The 18,869-nt window shown below is 42.2% G+C and overlaps 1 protein-coding gene across 2 annotated transcripts in view; it reads right to left on the bottom strand.

Moving 5' to 3' along the window:
- Positions 1-15,191, bottom strand: part of LOC120714632 (ephrin-A5b-like) — an 87,515-nt gene extending 72,324 nt beyond the window's left edge. The window contains exon 1 of one of the 2 annotated variants that reach the window (XM_040000965.1): positions 14,284-15,191. In XM_040000965.1, coding sequence (XP_039856899.1) covers positions 14,284-14,408 — 125 coding nt within the window. In that variant the 5' untranslated portion in view covers positions 14,409-15,191. The remainder of the gene's footprint in view (positions 1-14,283) is intronic. The other variant, XM_040000964.1, reaches the window with a different exon arrangement.
- Positions 15,192-18,869: the final 3,678 nt, after the last annotated feature.

Raw genomic sequence — 18,869 nt, 5'->3', positions numbered from 1 at the left:
ACAGTACATAGTAACCATACAGTTTACATCTCCCAGAAAGCAGCAGGCTACTGCAGCATGGATTCAACATGCTGCATTAAGAGCTTTGCTCCCTTCAGGCTACAGTAATTCTGGGTTATTTCTACCCTGGTGTATCTGGCACAGTTCTGGTTATCAGTGCTCTGCGGGCCAATGAAAGCACAGCTGGTCCATGGCTCATTGGCTGCTGAGGGGTTATGATTTAATCCTGATTGGTGACTTTCTACAAGAACACACCCAGTTTTTTTTTTCCTTATGGGTGCAGTGGTGGGGGTATCAGGGAAGGTGGTGGGGGGGTGCTTGGATCAAATTTGCATTTTACCCATTTTCACTGTAGTGTGCAGGGTTTTAACCTAATTTTGAACATTTTGAAGGTTTTTAACGACATGGACGAAATATCGCCAGATTGTTAAAAAAAGACTTCTCAGCTGGGGCTTTGGCCTCGTAAGTTGATTTGATTTCACCCGAAATAACAATTAACATCATTATAACAAAGTTGACGCAAACTTTCGGCCCACACAGAATCAAAATTTTATTTGCAGTGATTTCAAATAATCGCTAAATAATAGCTACTAATTGGAAAAGTCAAGAAGTGTGTCAAAGAGTCGTGCTGCACCACAGCACCACATCTCCCACTACACTGCTGGGTTGCTGGGCAAAATTTAGAATGGGTCTGCCTCCATACAGGAGTGGATTGGTGGATGGTAAATGTGTGTGACGTCTTAGCCGGCGTGTTTCTCTAACCCCCCTGTGTATCGCGTGTCTAGACCTCACCAGCACTACTTCTGGAAAGACCATGTGACCCAAAGAAGCAGTCACAGGACTTCGACACCCATACATCAAGTCCATTTTCCCCCCATCCTCTTCTTCTTCAATCAATTCTTTCCTTTTATTCCAGCCAATAATCAGAGAGGTTCAAAATAAGTGAAATTGAGGTAAAGCGACAGAAGGGGAAACCAGCGCCAACGAGACGTGGTGGCATTAAGGCGAGGTTCATTCCAAATCCAGTTCGCCTTTGAAAAATGATCAAAGAAATTTTTCCCCCCCATAATTTAGGCTAAGCAGTCATAAGATTTAAACATCTGAATGCTTTATTGAAAGTTTAAAAAAAAATCCACATTTGAATGAAAATTTAAAACATAAATGGAGGCTTACATTGACTACATTTTTGTTTTAACATTTTTTCATGGTATAAAAAATGTTCCTAAATTATTAAAATCTTTGACTTTAACATTATATTTAATTTCTTTCGAATTTTATTATTTAAATCAAGTTTACAGCACCATACTGTCATATGTCACATTAAAAGTCTAACACAACTAGTAAACTACAAACTTACATATCAATGCTCAAGACTGTTTTGAAATGCTATTTATGTGTGCTAAAAATAATATCTTTAAAACTTATTTTGACACACCTTGTATAATAAATATATATGTATACATATGAACTATGAATTGAGTTTCAGAGAAAAATATGAACTTCAATTATTTTTAATAAAAATACATGTATGTTGATATAAATTGTACTTTTTTTACATATTTTAGTTACAAATGTATAACTGTTTTTTGTTTGACTATGTAAAAGACATATGAAGACATATGATCATATTTATTGTAGATGCAAGTACAGTTATTAATATAGTTTTGTACATTTACTTAAAGTTGCTAAAACTATACATTTAACGAAAAAAATATTTTTTAACTTCTCTTCCCTGTAACAAATATATAACCTGACATAAAAAAAAGAAAATAAATGACACCCTTCTGTGATTTTTATTCCACAACATCGAGTTGTATTTTTTTGTTTTTTTTTTTAAGTACATTGATGCAAAGAAAAAATAATTAGTGAACTTTTGGTGACCAGGCTTTTGAAACTTACAGAAGTGCACTAAAACTTAATAGTCACCTCCGTCCAGAGACAGAAATATGAGTACTGAGCCATAAAGACTTCTGATGGAAACCTAAGCAGCCGGCACATTCAGGAAACAAATAAAACATCTTTATGAGCGAGATTTTATGATCTTAATAGGCACACTCCCGGTCCAGTGGCCTCTAAGTGCTCCGCTGGACAGGTCTGTGTTTCAGAGCCGACTTCAGCCACCGGCTACTGTCTGCAGAGCCACACGCAAAAACTCTGCACAACTTACTGTTTTTATTACGCTGCCTGCTGGATAATTAAAAAAAACACTTTCTATGCCTGTGAAGCTGCAATAAATTCCCATTAGCTGTGAGCGATTTTGCACTTTAAAACACTGCATAAGAGACTAATTCAAACACAACAAACTCAGTATATGTAGGAATCATATGGTCTGAGTAAGAGAAACTAGTTCCATGAAAGGTTTTATAGAAAATCGGTGGTTTGGCTGTGCTTATTAAACTGCAATAATCAACATATTTTCCACTTAGTTCACTCTAATCCTATATTTTCTTTTTAAAGCAGTAATTTTTCAGCAAAAGCAGTGATTAATGTTTAAGTATTTTTAACGTTGGGGAATTTTCTTGACTTAATCCGTTCATTCCATCATTCCAATTCCCTGAAACTTTAAAAAACCCTCATCAAAAACAGCTACATTTTCATGTATGCAAGGGTAAATTAGAGTGATTTATGAGCTGGATTAAATCAAGTATTAACTCATGACTACCTTTGTAAATTGAATATTTGTAGGTTTTATTTAAGTCTGAACGTAACTTCTTTCTCCAAGAAATTAAAGAAAACTTTTTGTGAGTGTTTTTAATATTCAGTTCATTTATCCCTTTACTTTCCTGTTGGTCTAATAACTATTTGACGTTAAACCGCAGTGAAACTTTAGCCGTCTCCTCGCCTGTTCTTTAAGCCTTTCCTCAGAGTCTTTGATGTCGGATGTGGCAGGTTATCTGTGACCTTGTCCCTTTTGTTAAACAGACAATGCGGGCTTGTTGGGCCATTAGTTTTTCTTTGTAGGTGCTCGTCTAGGTGTGATATCCACCCTGTCCCTGCTGATCCCGCAGTCGACCTAAAGAAATGCACTACGGGGACAAAGAAAGCCTTCTGGGGCCAAAAATACCCCAAAGTTATTTACTGCATTCCAAACCAATCAGAGTAGAACTACCACTAAATTTATCTTAGCTACACATCGTCAAGTTGAAGATTAAAACCAGTGCATAAGAGGGGTAATAACAGCTGATAACAGCTTCTTGTGTGATTCATGAGAACGTAGTACTCCGCTCCGGCGGAGAAGTCTCATTGGCAGGGAAGAGGAGAGCAGCGATTGGCTGAGACGGTGACATAGGCTGCGTCGACTCAGCGCTGGGACCTGTTACGCCAGATGCCCTCCTCTCGTCCCCTGCAATGTTTGCAGCCCCACGCACGCGATCCCTCGCTCCGCTTGGCTGCACCCTCTCATCGCATTACTTCTGCTATTCTAACTCCTCCATCAATTATGCACTAGAATAACTCAGAGCCCTGATGGAGCCAAGACATAAAAGGGGATCATCAGCGCGAGCGCTCGCAGCGTCTGCCCGCGTGTTCCCACCGTGCTGCTGCCATTGCTGCGACCAGTGATATGAGCCAAGGTACCAGCTCATGTAAGGGCAGCTGTGGCGGCGCACACCAAAGGGTTCGTGCAAAAATCAAACGCAGCGTGTACGCTCAGCATTGTGTTAGTGGGTCAATCAGAAGCAGCATGAACAACAAGGTGAAAAAGCAGAATTTTAAGATGCTAAACTTTTCCTGCTCTCATTGTTGAACTAGCTTCTTTCTAACTGGACTTGAATTTTGATTCATTCGAGGCTGGAGTGCTCGAAAAAGCCTCAAGAAATCAAAACTACACTAGAAGCCACGTCATTTTCCAAGATTTGTTTAATCTGGTTTCATTTCAGTGCACATGTCGAGTCTTTTTGACTCTTTTTAAGGGCGGGAAAAGTTGCAGTCGTCTCGTTTAGTGTTTCATGCTAAGTTTGATAGTTACTCTGCTGCTTTTAGCCTTTATCTATTTTCTTTTAAAGTTTAAGCTCCAGACGTACAATAAACATTTTTATCTCCAGTAATACAAAAATTCTATTTGTCAAATAATTTCCCTCCATAACCGAGTCCAAAAAACCTGAATTATCTTCAGAGAAGTGAAAATGAATTTTGGCAACGCAGAAAAAAATCTCATTTTCACCAGACGTCAGAACGAAACTTTTAAAATATTCTTGAAAAAAGGAATCGTTTAAAAGATTCTCGGGGAAAAAAAAACAAGGAATATTTTAAAAGATTCTTTGCGCTCGATTGAAGAAAACCTGACTTTAAGGACTCGGTAGGAGGCGTAAAATACGCCAGGATCAGTAGTGTGGAATGAGAAAACATCAGAAACTGCTCGTGTGATAGCCCGGGATTCGTAACCTACTTTTTTTCCCCCAGAAACAAAATGGAGTCGAATTTGGAAAATGGCTGCCTGTGCTGCACCGCTCCGCCACACACCGCAGAGAAAAAGGCGAAGAGGAGGGGAAGTCAGTCAGCCACGTCTATGGAAAGTGTACAGATCTTGGCAGTCTGAGATTTCAATTAATGGCCCTGAAGTTCGAGCTGTACAGTGATAAAATACCAAAAACAATTTAATCACAGTCATTCATCACCAAAGCAACAGAGGCCAGGAAAGGATTTGTGAGAAATAATAATTTTTTTTAAAAAGGCCAACATCGTGTCGACCCTTGTGCTAAAGTCATGGCGGTCCTGACCTGGATTTCTCCTGGTTTGCGTGTGAAGGTTTGTCCAGGCTCTATCGTGAGATCACAAACAGCTTTTTTAATATTTCATGGGTCCCAAAGCACCAAGTCTGCTGAAATCCAACAGGAGGAAACACTTTTGAGTTTCAACAGGCCGGCGAGCCCCACGAAAGGTCCCGCAAAGCCACACCAAGTTCACTAAACAACACATGCAGATAAATAACAGTCAATATTTGTCACCGCAGGAGTCTGAAAATGGCCAAACAGCTAAAAAGCCTTCTCTGTTGTGGTATGAAAAAAATCACAGCTCTTAACCAGCATCAGATAAACCCCCATACCAAAACGATTACACGAGACATTTGAACCCGAGAAACAAAAGCAATTAGGCAGCAGCAGAGTCTCCCACAAAAGCTTTTGGTTCATCAGGGATATTTTGGTTTGTCTTTGTGGCTAAAACCAACAAAAAAAATATGCCTATGGTACGTGAAGCTCTGAGAGCTTCATCGCTCTGTGAATCACACATGATTCAACAAACTGACTGGAACAGTAACACGCTCACACATCAGCTTTGTCTAATTTCTTCCAAAATACACAGAAAACCCAAAGTCAGCAGCCGTTTAAAATCAGGAAATATCGTCCCATTGAGGAGGTACGCATACTTTTCGTTTCAGGCCTCCCTCCAAAAGCCGCACTGACCCAAATTTAGTTCCAGAAACACTGACTTGGAGGTTTGGCCCCTGCTGTCAAAATGATCACATTTGCTTTTCATCAAGCATATATCTGAAGCCAGTTTAGGTTTCAGATGTAATTGTGTATGATTTGAATCCACCGAAGTGCCAATTTTCTCATTACATCCATTTGTCTTAAACCAGAGGAGACAGCAAAACCTTTTTCTTTGCTGAGTCAGAAAAAAATCAAACCTTTATCCTTATCAGTCTAAAAAAAAAAAAAAAAGCTCAAGGAGACTAATTCACTTTTAAATAATCCAAACATGTCAAAGAAAACTTTTCCACCTGATTCATTTACTTAGTAAAATACACCTTTAACTTCATTAAAGCAAAAATTTATCACTGTTGTCAAGTCATTTTATCGGTCGTAACTCCTGAAAAGTCCCAGTTAAGCAACTTCATTTGAACTTTTGTTTCCAGCACTTTTCTTCTTCTTACTTTCTGGTAAGAAACAACATAGAGTGAGGCCAAAAAACGCATTACAATCAAGAAAAATGGATTAAAGTTGACTGGCGCTGGGTTTGCATGAGGTAATCTGGCTCAATAATTCACACAGTACCCACACATTTTCCTCCAAAACTGATGATTTTAGTGTGAACGGTGGCACACAATTTAAGAAACAATCGGCACGCACGTCTCGACAGTTTTTGGAGTCCGGAAAGGGACGCCAGGATGGCTGAGCAACCACCCTGCCATCTTTGATATTAAGTGATGCCCTGCAAACAGCGGCAGCCGTGCCCAGTCTGTTAGCAGCTTAGTGGCTCTTAGGACTTTTTTGGAGGCACTTTTTTGAAGCTTTACTGCAGTCATTAGGAGTTAAGACTGATTAATGTGAATGGTCAGGCAGGGCCTGGCTTTCTGAGGGAAGAACAGAGAGGGGTGAAGGGTCTCACAGGAAGTGTTTTGTGTCTCCACACAAAGGGGAGGCTGACCTCTTAAGCCCCTTAGAGCCTCTTTGCTAATACCCTCACCGGTGCCTACAAAGACACAGGGGATGCCATTTCACCACTCACATTTAAAGAGCACACACACACACATACACACAAAAAAGGCCCGCTAAGATTAAAACGGCAGAAAAGTGAAGCTCTGTGCAGTGGAGTGAGACGGTGTGAGATCAGGCCTGAAGAGTCTCCCACTAACACAGTGACTGTCACGCATATCAAACGCAAGAAGCCAAACTCTCACAGTATCTGATCTGAACTCTTATGGATCTTATCGAGGATCTGCTAAGTCACAGTTAAAGTTTTATTTCTTAAACACAAAGGGAAAAAATCTGAAAAATATATATATTACAACCGGTTCCCTGAAACAAATTGGTATTTTTCACATTTTACATTCTTTCTGGTTCATCTTTAATCACAACTTTTAAAAATCACCTACAAAAATCTAATTGTACCGATCTAGACATGATTTATTGATCCTTTCTAGAGTCTGGTCCTGTAATCTGCCTTTTCTTGGTCTAGATTCTGAGCAGATTTGCATGACTGACAGGACAATGTGTGAAAGGCTCTGGCTCATTCTTTACTTTCACTAGATCAAAAAACTTTTAATGGCATTTTGCCTTATTCGGGTTTCTTTTTCTAAAACTTGACACAAGTTTTGTTGCATAAGCATTTTTCTACTTTCCACTTTTCTTAAACCGAAAGATGATATTTACCGTTTTCTGTCTTTTTTCAACTTGCACTCACTTTTACTGAATTCCTCACAAAACTGACGCATGTTGATGCAAAGTATACATTTTCAAATGTACAGTAAGCACATTTTTCTATATGTCAAGAGCCACTCTAGACTCTAGCACCGCCTTTTTAGTCTATTTCAAGAAACCTAAAAGTGCAACAAACTGACTTTTTTCTTCATTCGTGCAAATTAACAAGCATAATATCGACATTCACATACATTTTACATGTGTGTGAATTTTTAGTTATGCTGCAAGGGCAGATTTTTTCGCTTTATAAAATTCAAGAACTGGGTAGTTTTTCTTTCCTCTATGATTTTAATTGAACTATTTTGATCTTTTTCAAGAAAGAATGATTTGAGAGAATTTGTAGTAAAAGTAACTCACACTGTACTATAAAACTATAAGGCCGTTTTTCTTTTAAACTTTTGTGAAAATACACTTTTAATGCTCTTGAGTTGCTTTTTTCTTCTTTCTTTCGAAACACTTGAAACGTTGATTTGTACTGAAAACAAGTTGAATTTATTGTGTTCGGCAGATGTTTTTCATTTTGGTATTTTTCGCAAATACTAAGCGTTAGAAAATTCTTACCACACGTTCACAAGTATCTCGAATTAAATTAATACCTCATTGGCTGACTTTTTTTTTCCACTTCTTTAAATCCAAGAAGTGGCATTATTCTTTAAAAAGTCTTTTGATGATGTAAAGGAGATTTTTCATTATTATTTTACATGCAAAGACATTTTCAGGTTTCCTGAGGTGCTTTATTGGAGATTTAATGATTGATTTTAATCATTTCTGAATTATGCATAGCTTATTATTCTTTCAATATATCAATGTTTATCCCATAAAACCATCTAATCGTGTACCATGAAATTATACTTCTTAGAATTTTTTTTTTTTGCACTACTTTAGATTTTTCTGACTCTTGGAGTAATTTTACTTAAAATTTTTGGAGAACTGCAGTAATTTAACACACAGTCATCTAGACTACTATCAGCCTTTTCCCCTGCTTTGCTGAAATTAGGTTGTATTCAAATTTTGGTCAACAGATAATTTTTTCCACTAAGTGTGATTTTTCTCCAGCATTGATTCCTGAAAATTCTTAAAGTGAGCTGATTTCTCTTGCAATCTGTTTGGTGTCGTGGTGCTGCACTGTCAGCTGTTTTTTTTTTTCTCTCACGAATACGAAACTAAAACTATTTAGAATCAAAAAAGATGGAAAATCTGGCAATGAAAAACAAAAATGGCGAAGGAAAATGAGATGCATCGATATGTTGCTGTATCTACAGTGCATTCACTGTGCTGGACCACAAAAGAGATACTGCTGTAAACCAGTAAACCCACTACACAAGCTTTAGTCACTGCTTCCTGTCAGTCACTCCCTGGCAGCCTGGGGCCGTGCCCTTATTAAGGCTGATTTATGGTCCCAGGCTGATGACAGTGTGTTAGAATTGTGGGAGTTGAACCAACAACAGAAGCGATGGAGACACATTTGTGGTCGTTCCTACAAAAGGCCAACAGCTAGTCACCCATTAGCAGTGACCACGCTCAGGCTGAAAGATTGGCTTAAACCATAAACCTTTTTGCAGTTGTCTATATTTCCAGGCATTCCACATATTTATGAAACAGCCCCCAAGTGGCAGTCAACTACTATAACAGGTAGATGTATATATGCAAAGCTCCGCATAGCACCAACGCAGTACCATGAGGGAGTCTTTAGTCAGAGCATAAAGGGGGGATTGAGGCAGCTTCACTCTCCAGGCAGTCACAGACGGCATGTAGATTGACGGGTCTCCGCAGGAAAGCTTTCCCCCTCTTTGCAGAAAACTGAGACTATAAAGCTCCCGGTTTAATTGACCTGAAGGTTCAGCCTTCCTGAAGTACATTCTGTAAGGTACTACTGATTAAAGTACACAGAGTGGTAGGAAACGGACATATGAGAAGTTGAATATGGGAGATTTCTTATCTGAGATTTGACGCTCTTTCATTTCATGCACTGAGAGACTGAAGTGCTGCGAGCGGGCTTAATGCTTCTGCACTCTGTAATAAAATGGAAGGTAAACCTCAGATAAGATGCCTCTCGTGCTCAGTTTATTGACAGTTTCTGAAGCCCCTGGTGCAGGAAATCACATTTGCTCTGCTCTCTTTGATGCCTTTTGAGACTGATACTTCCTCAGGGTGGAAACACTGATTCTGACCCCACCCTGGGATGCCGCGGCCTGGACACTGTTCCCCTGCTGTAGCCTCTGGCCTCTTATGCGTAAGTTTCTCCGTAGAAATCCCCTGCCCCACCTTAGATAGCACACGCACACTCTTCACTTCCACCTCTCCCGTCTCCTCCTCCTCCTCTCTGTCTCTGCATAGCTAAAAAGCCGGCTATGGGCTGCTGAGTACGAGTGGAACAATAGCGGCCTTTCAGGCGTTCTGTGCCAGCGCTGGGAGAGGACTACGGTCCTGAGACCCAGTCAATATTTGGACATGGTTGCCTTTTTGTGTCCGTTTTTAATCCAAGCGGAACCAAGCAGCAGGGAGCCGGGAAAAGGCTGAGAGGGGAAAGCGAGGGTAAACACTGGGAACAATGCAAATGGGGCAACTCACAATGCCACTGGGAAACTATCACAACATCAACTCGCCACCAAGTGAAAAATGGAGTATTGTTTCTTTAAGTGGAGATTAAAAAGAGAGCGGTGTAGGAAAAACAAATATCGGAGGTCATTCTGCCATGAGGAGAACTGTGCACGCGGAGGGTTTCACTCCAAACGGCCAATCATCACAGAGGTCTTTTAAGTGAACACTTAAACATGAAAATAGGCCACTGATTCTTTGACTATCTTATGGAGAAATATGTTGCATCTGCTGTGGAAAGCTTTGGATGAGCATTATCAAGGATTAAAGGAAACCCCTGGGGTGACAGTGCTCCCCCTGAATGCTGGAATCCCTCTCTGCCCAGCTGTCAGGTCGTTAGTCCCACCCAATGAGGTTCTTTGATGACGAGGGGTATCAGTTTCCATGGCATCGGAGACACAAACAGCTTGGGAGATTAGGGTCGGAACTCAGCCCTGATTCTCAGTTGATCCCACCTATCAGCAACAAATAAACACCTTGGGCGAAGGCAACGCCTGCATGCAGGCCATATGGACCCGGGTGGGCTTTAATGAAGCAGCTAAATAGCTGGTGAGCGGGGAATTCGCTAATAGCTCCTTGTCAGAGCAGCACTAAATACCCAACTCGTTCACTTTATTCCATCATTTGGTTACTGACACAGCCGGCTAAGCTGACAAGGAACATCTGTGGCTCATTTTTCTTACATGAGTGTTTCCACAAGGAAAAGCTGCAGTTTTTGTTTTCCAGGTTTCTTGCCTTGACTGGGCTGTTTTTACCCTGCTGTTACTTTTTTAATAAACGCTTCATATGTTACATTTATGAGGATGGATCACACTAGGTGAACATTTAATAATATAATCTCATAAAATTTATTGAGGGCCTGTAAGCCACAACTGGATTTATTGCTAGTTTTCACATCATACTTCATATAGTTATTACTAAAGGTGGTCTCCATACTGTTATGAGCATTAAAACCTTCACAGGAAAACACTTCATAAGGTAGGATAGACGTTAAATTAATAGTAATAGATAAGTTATTAATGCTTTATTACTTTGACATTAACAAATATTTGTTGGCACTCCAAGATCTGCTCAACTAAACATTTAAAGTTATTTCTTAAACATTTGGTACAACTTTTTAAAGCAGATTGCAGCAGCAGTTAACCGTAATACCTGAAAATACACCAACAACATTTCAAAAACTTTTTTTATTTTTGATCATATGTTTCTCTCCTTCTAAATGAGAGGTTCTCGTGTTTTTTGGGGCCAGAGACTTCTTACAGAGGAGAAAATCTTCCAAGGAACCCCAGAATAATCCCAACGCAGATTTAAGTGGCTGGGGCTCAGCATCACTTGACGATGTGGACTCACTCAAATGGATCTTCATGCTCGCAGCTGGCTAGCTGGCTAAAACGCCGCTCTACGGAGCAGCAGGAATGGTCCGTTACACCCTGAGAGAAGCGGATAGTCTCATGATATCATGTGTCAGGACCATAGGAGAGTTTCAACTGGCCCAAAAGATAACGTAATGGACACAATATGCCTGTTTTACTGGCTTTAATGCACTAATATACTAATAGTAATGGATCACTTTGCAGAAACAAGGTCCTAAAACGCCCTGAGGTGTGTTACTATGAATATTAGTGCATCTGTAAATCTCACTAAATCTTCCATCAGGGTTGGGCTGTAAATGTGAATAGCAGAAAAATGTTTTGCAACCTGAGAACACAAAAGTTTGTCTGCAAAATTGCTTTCTACACATCTGTCGATACACATAATTCCTTTAATAAACTCATATTTTATGAACAATTTATTAAGTACACAGTTCTTATTAACCTTCTCAAACGGCACGGCCACCACACAGACAATATCTGACCTAAGAGGAGACACACACTCTTTGCAGATTTATGTAAAACACCAGCATTTTTAAAGTTTATATCCAAATTAGCTGCTTTCCAAAGCAGCATAGCAGCCAAGTGCGTCACGGCTAACACCCCCTTAAACTAATGGGACAGATTGTTCCTGTCTCCTCCAGCCTCTACACCAGACAGATTTAGCTGACAATAATCTGAAGTCTTTTTAGTTCTTTTTGAGAGATTTAACATTTAAAAAAATAACTATAAGTCATTATATCAATTATGTGTGAGCTGTTTCTTTTTAACAAGTCTCCCTGATACTGGAGTTCTCTTTAATTTCATTAAGTAGCTTATACAAGCACAGCGACTCGCTGTCACCGACTGTGAAAGCTTTTCAAACTCCAGGCAAGGCTGAGCCATCCTGAGGGCTGTAAATCCCTCCACCGCCGCTCCAAGTCCCGCTCATCTGAGCCTAATCAGCACCGAGCATCAGCGCAGGAAGATTGTTCCCCAAGATGAAAGCAAGGCAAACACGAACGCAACGTTTATCGAAATTACAAAAAAGGGCTCCTTCCAGCTCCTCTGAAACAATGGAAAAAACATGAAAATGTCAAAGCATTTCCATTTTTCACGACTCACTTCCCATTTCAATTCCAGAGCTCCTGTAGGGCATTTCATGAATGGCTGAGTATGGACTGCTGCTCCGGATGCCATTTTTCCTCACTTTGGTCAAATATGCAGCAGAAACAGGAGAAGAGGGGGGTAAGAAAGCTCATCTGGAAGTTGGGACTGTACCGCAGCAGGTTCCCAGGACTCCAACACTGAGTATGGTTACATTAAACAGCGGGGATTCAGCACCCGCCAGCTTGTATGGAATACTCTTAAGTTCTGCTGCAGGTCAGGGGCCCCTGGGCTTTTTAGCATGGCCCTCTTTTACATTATACAGCAAGGGTCAGGTTTAGATTAAAGTCATGAATGAGAAAAGGAGACAGTCATTTAGAGTTACTCATTTATTTAGTCCCTATTCTGTCGAGACAAAGCCCAGGCAGGGTGCCGTGCTGGGCCCGTCATCGGGCCCCATGGCCAGCGGTACTGCCCTGGTTTTGACCCTGACAACGGTCCCCTCTGTGCTGCTTAACCCGCAACTTGCCTGGTTACTACCAAGTGTGTGACCTCAGCATGTGTGGATCTCTCACAAGACTGAGCGCCACGCTGTGCCTTGGCCGCTGCTGAAATACCCCTGTGTACCCGCTTATTGTCTGCCCCAGCATGGGCCAGGAGGAGGGCGGACGAGGCGGAGGGGACACTTGGATAAGGGGGTGGGGGGGGGGGGGGAAGCATGGCAACCAAGAAACTAGACTTGGGAACTGGGAACTGCTTCAATGCCAAAAATGGAGGGAGGAGAGGACCTGCAGCCAGCAAGTGTGACAGAAGGCTGTTATCAGACTCAGATATCTTTCTGTTAGCAGCAGAGCAAGAACTGCATCACCTCCTTTGATGTCACCGCTGCAGCATTTGCATTTCTATCATTAACATCCTGTCAGTTTAACTCCTCCGTAACACACACTTGCCCTCAGGGTGACCATTACAAAGACATACAAAGGCTCTTGATGTGTGTTTTGACTGTTGAAGCCCAGAAACCAGTTCCTGGCCCCTGAGCAAATGTTGATATAATATTTATTTATTGACTCATTCTGAAACTGCAGCCTGCTAATAAAGAAAGTATTCAAGCTGAAACAAAGTGACAAACACTCATCATATCACTATGTGCTCCGGTGCTGAAGGTGGAAAAGTGAAGCACTGAGTCACTGAGGGAGGGAGGCGCCCAGACACAAGCAAGAGGAAGTTTCTGAGGAGAAATGTCACCTCAGGATCCGAGCAAAAGTTTCTGGGAGAAACCTCTCAAACAGGAAGCAAGAAACACATCAGATTACAATTTATCAGCGATAGTGCGATAGATCAATAACATTAACCCTAAGCTGACAGGGAATATCAGCAATCCCTCACAGGATGAGTCTCCATTTGGCACCAAAATGATCCTGTCATTTCTAATCGATGACAGCAGACTGCAAGCGGCTCAGCATTATTTTTAAAGCAGCACAGTAACGCATTCCCAGCAGCACTTGTAACACTTCTGCATTCAAATTTCCAGCCTGATAATGTGGAGCAAACAGTGAGCATTAATGGATAACAGCACGTAAATGACAGCCTGTGTAAAAACACCTTGTTGTTGAGGAGCTGTCACGGGGAGATTTATGCTGCTAAATGTGCACGGTTCATTACAAAGAAGACTCAGACATGAGGGGCAATTAATCTTCAATCAATGCAACAATCCATCAACAACGACAACAATTATTAAGGTGAGTGAGGCAGCGAGCAATCTGCCAGGCTTGCGTTTGAAGATTTAAAAATGGTGGCACTTCAAAGGCAAACGTTACATCATGGACACAAACAGGTGTGATAACGGCTGAGCCATTAAATTATCAGTATTTAATTGGGTTTTTTGCTTTGCTTCCTAAAGTGCATTACCTTCAGTTGCGCGCACCTGTAATGCCACAAATGGAGCTGAGAGTGTAACCACCTCAACCGATCAATCAGCCTTTTGCACTGCTGCACACGGGGCAGCGCACAGGGCGCTCCTGCGGGGCACAGGGAGCCCCCTCTCCCCGCTCCGTGTCGCTGCGTCCCTGTGGGATAGCAGGATTACTTACTTGGGGTTGGTTCTGTTCCAGAAGACGGCGTAGCGGTCGGACACCACCTTGGAAGCAGGGTCCTGGCTGTACACGCACATCCCAATGATGAGGATGAGGAAGAGGATCATGTCCACCTGCGGCATAATTGCTGTGGAACTCCGATGAACTGAAAATTGGCCGAAAGTCCTTCTTGGATCAGGTTTAAAAGCTCTGATGTGTGCTGGTGGTGCCTGTGTGAATGACAGTCCACTTTTATTTCCTTAAAGATGGAGCTCTATTCTTCTGTACCTGGAGCTTAAACGCCGTCTTCTTCATTTAAAGCAGCAACTTGGGGTTTTAGCAGTCAGATCATTTCCTCGATCGGATCTACTTTAAGTCAAGAGACGCCACAAAATCACCGTTTCAGCCACGGCTCAACTCCGCACCGCGCAGCGAACAGTTTCTCCAACTCGCAGTGAAACAGTTCAAAACAGGAGGCAGCCCTGCGCAATCTACGCAGTACAGAAGAATAATATATATGTGTGTGTGCGCGTGTCTTTTAGAATAAAAGAAGCAGCGGGAAAGTGTTCCTGGTAGCGCAGAGGTTTTAAAAAGAAAAAGCGCAGACACCCAGTCCCCGTGTCGCCGCTCTCGCCAGCTCGGGACCTCTCCTCTGGCTCCCCGTGGATCCAGCGACAACCACTCAAAGCAGCAGCTTGAGCTCCGGCTGAATCCGCAGCTGTCCGATCTCTCCTATCCAAGCGACCGAGAGCAACAGCACGAGATAACAAAGCTCTCGTGGAAACGCGCGCGGTCTTCAGGTTAAATGTCCCCCGACGAGCCGCTCTGCCACGTAACCGAGAGCGCGCCAGAAGCGGTGCGAAGCAAGTAAAAGCAGCGCCGTGTGGCTCCCGCTGCCATGCTCTCCCGGACCAACCCCCCTTCTCCTCCTCTACCCCCCCCCCTCTCTCCCTCTCTCTCTCTCTCTCTCTCTCTCCTACTGGGCCAGCCGGGGAACACTGGAAAAAAATCTCGACAGTTGAGAGGCTAGAGCTCGGACTGTTCAGTCTTCTTGATTCTCTTTTCCCAGGAAAATAAGTCAAATAAAACCTGGATTCATCGGCTATTTTTGCTTTTTTCCCACTTTTAAATAAACCATTTCCCCCCGAGGAGATCGTTTTTTTGAATGAAAAAATGATCCAACCTCACAAATTCACCATATTATTTGTCCCGTGCTCGTGCACGGGGGAGGTGGGGGTCATAATCAAGTTCTTCACGGTGGGGTTTTGGAGCCGAGCCGCTGCAGCGGTGTTTGTTGTTGCAGATATTTCTTGCAGTGTACAGTTTCACGGGTACGCGCGCTCCCATCGGCTTTGGATTTTTGAACGACGTGCGTTTCGCTTTCAAAAACAACACATCTTCTGCTACTCGAGGGGGTGAGAGGGTTTGAGGGAGGTATTGATGGGGGTGGCTGGTGTGTGCGGGCTTCCCACAGGCCCGCAGACAGACCTCAGATCGCTGCGCAACCAGCCACTTTCACTGGTTCAGCTTCATTTTCACTAAGCAGCCATTCTCCCAGTGTCCAAGTTTCATTTTCTACTTGAAAAGTTTTATTCAAATGTGACATCAGCGTGCAGATTCCGTTTCAAACAGTCGTTTAATGGATTTACTGACATAATTATGTCAATAAAGAGCTCTTCTGGTGGCCTGAAAACAAGCTTTTTAATTTCATTTTCTGTTTTTTCCCCCGAAAGCACTGTTTTCACTTGGGAAGCTGCCATTCTCAAACCTGTAAAACGATCTCAAGCGCTCTGCTGGCAGAGTTTTCTCTTGTTTTCTTGGAGAGAAAAAACAACATTTCCATTTTCTCTAAATAGCCACATATTTTATTGTCTGAACAAATGGAAACCGGGTTTATTTTTTATTCTCTTTCATTTTTTTCCATGGCCACACACAGGCATTATAAGACCTTTGTTTCATAGCTTCCAGTGCTGTGCATGTGCACCCTGCCGTGTGTGCTGGTTTGAGTTTATGACTCAGTGCGCCACGTAGTGGTGGTCACAGGAAAAGCTCCACAGATCACGAGGATCCACGGAGGGTCAGTTTTTTTTAAGGAAGATTGCAACACTGTGCTCATGAGAGACGAGATTATATTAACTAATTAAAGTAAATTGTGTGTTTCGGGGTGTTTAGGCTACATAAATGTCATCAGGTGAGATTTTCTTGCCGCAGCGAGGCAGACGCAGATAGAGCTCAGCCTGGTGGTTGAACTAATCCTCCTTATAACAACAGTACCACCGAGGAAGCTCGTCTGAGTGCCACTGGGCTCAGCAAGAGGATTGTAAACTGCACTAAGACACTAAACAGTCGCTCTTCACACTGTGGCTTCTGTTCACTAACAGCTTGATTTATTCCAGCTGAAAAAGGCCGGCTGAACTCCATCTCGCCTCCTTCAAAGTTTAGCTCAGTTTTTAAAAACTACTCAGAGCACAATGTGAAATTGCTTCAATAAAAGCAACAGTTAAATGAATGAGAAGAAAATACTTTTTTTCCCTCCACATGATGAGATACCCACCACCCCCACTCTTTTCTTATTTTACCAGGAGGCAAGCTTTGGGGTGAGAGCAGCTTGAAATGATGTGAAAGTGAAAGGGCATAGGGTAGATATCACATCGAATTATCACATCAAATGCCTTATACAGTAAATCAAATCAAATGTTTTTCTGAGTGGGACTCCGCAGCTGAGTGGTTAAGTGGTTCACACAGCTGCCTCAGAGAAAGATGGCTTCAATATGTTTTTATCCACTGAGTCTTTTATGTGCAGTGTTCTCCAAGAGTGCCTGTTGCATGTTCAGATGTTAGCTGGTATCTGTCTCTGTCATTTGATGCTGGGTAGGTGGGCGTTCATCAGTTTTCTGAGAAATGGCAAATAAACCATTTCATCCTCATCGCTAGCTTTGGGAACATCTTCACTTATAGAGCTCCTGTCATCAGTATCTTCCAGCATGAAAGAAAATGCTGCTCTGCACTGAACCTGACACCTGGGTGCTCCACAGTATGTTCTTACAAACAGTAAGTATAAACCACAGACTATAGAAAAGATTGATGTCAGTACCATTAGATCTTCTATTGTTTTGTGGGCTACTACAGTCATGTAAAAGAGAAAGTTTGACTCTAAGTAAGTACAGCCCATGACTCAAGAGCTTGTAGAAACACCGCTTAGGTTTTCTGAAGTTTCTCTGAACATTGCTGGGTGAATTTGGAAAAACCATATATGCATTGTGTTACCACATCCCCACAACACCCCAAAACTCCTGCTTTTAAAGAAGTTTTGTCAGATTCCGGATGATCACTTAATCAGGTTCATTCGATTATCAGAACCTGGCTGCTATTTACCTTCTTAATTCCTATGGAAGCGGTAAGGCTGGACTTAGTTCTTCACAGGACTGCAGAGAGTCCGGTGAAAACTCTTTTTCAGTTGACTTTTTATCATTTTTGTGTTTCAGAGCTCTAAGATATGGTCTAGTTATAGCTAAGTTGGTAAGCAAGTTGAACCCATATGGCTGCATTACCTACAACTAACTTGAATTTCACTCACCAAAACAATGGAATCCAAACTTCTTGGATGATCCTAACCTGTATTATCTGTCAGATAAATATGTCTTGATGGATACTCAATCATCCAGGTAAGTAAATCCCAAAAGGTTGATTCTGTTGATCTGAACGTAGCGTTTTCTGTGGGAGAAACGTTTTGTCACTCATCCAAGTGACTTCTTCAGTCTCAGCTGACTGCAGGTTTCCCCAACCTTATAAACAGTGTGTCAGATAAATAATTAAAAAGGCTTCAAATACCAGTGGAAGTGTCATGCTAGTGACCTGAATTAGCCTATTAAGTAGTGTGCAGCAACCCGAGATCAAAACTGTTTGGGTAAAAGTCTGTAATGATGTTTATTTCTGCTGTAAAGTAATTTTAAATGGTAAATGGCCTGTATTTGTATAGCGCTTTTTACTAGTCCCCCCTAGGGACCCCATAGCGCTTTACATACCCAGTCATCCACCCATTCACACACTGGTGGAGGCAAGCTACAGTTGTAGCCACAGCTGCCCACATGGTAGTCTGTGGGAATTAACTCAGTTTTGAAGAGAGCCTCAAGTGGACATGGGAGGAAGTGCACTTCAGCAACAGGTTTATTTTCAACCACAAAGTTTTTGGTATAAAGAAGGTTCATGTTCACAGCTCAGCAGTAAAGAAGAGCTTTCCAAGGAGTAACTCCAGAGAAAACAGTGTTCCAGCCTGGATTGGCTGTAACACTGGACAATCTTAATCCAGACAAGGACATGACTGGATTCGGGCGATCGTGGCTCAAGAGTTGGGAGTTTGCCTTGTAATCGGAAGGTTGCCGGTTCGAACCCCAGCTTGGACAGTTGCGGATGTTGTGTCCTTGGGCAAGACACTTCACCTGTTGCCTACTGGTGGTGGTCAGAGGCCCCGGTGGCGTCAGTGTCCGGCAGCCTCGCCCTCTGTCAGTGTGCCCCAGGGTGGCTGTGGCTACAATGTAGCTTACCATCACCAGTGGGTGGATGACTGGTTGCGAAAGTGCTTTGGCGTCCTTAGGGACTAGAAA

Source organism: Simochromis diagramma, unplaced genomic scaffold, assembly GCF_900408965.1.
Source record: "Simochromis diagramma unplaced genomic scaffold, fSimDia1.1 OVJJ01000596.1, whole genome shotgun sequence".
In the NCBI taxonomy this organism is placed as follows: Eukaryota; Metazoa; Chordata; class Actinopteri; order Cichliformes; family Cichlidae; genus Simochromis; species Simochromis diagramma.
Note: the sequence above shows the minus strand (reverse complement) of the source record. Positions and strands in the feature narration are given on the sequence as shown.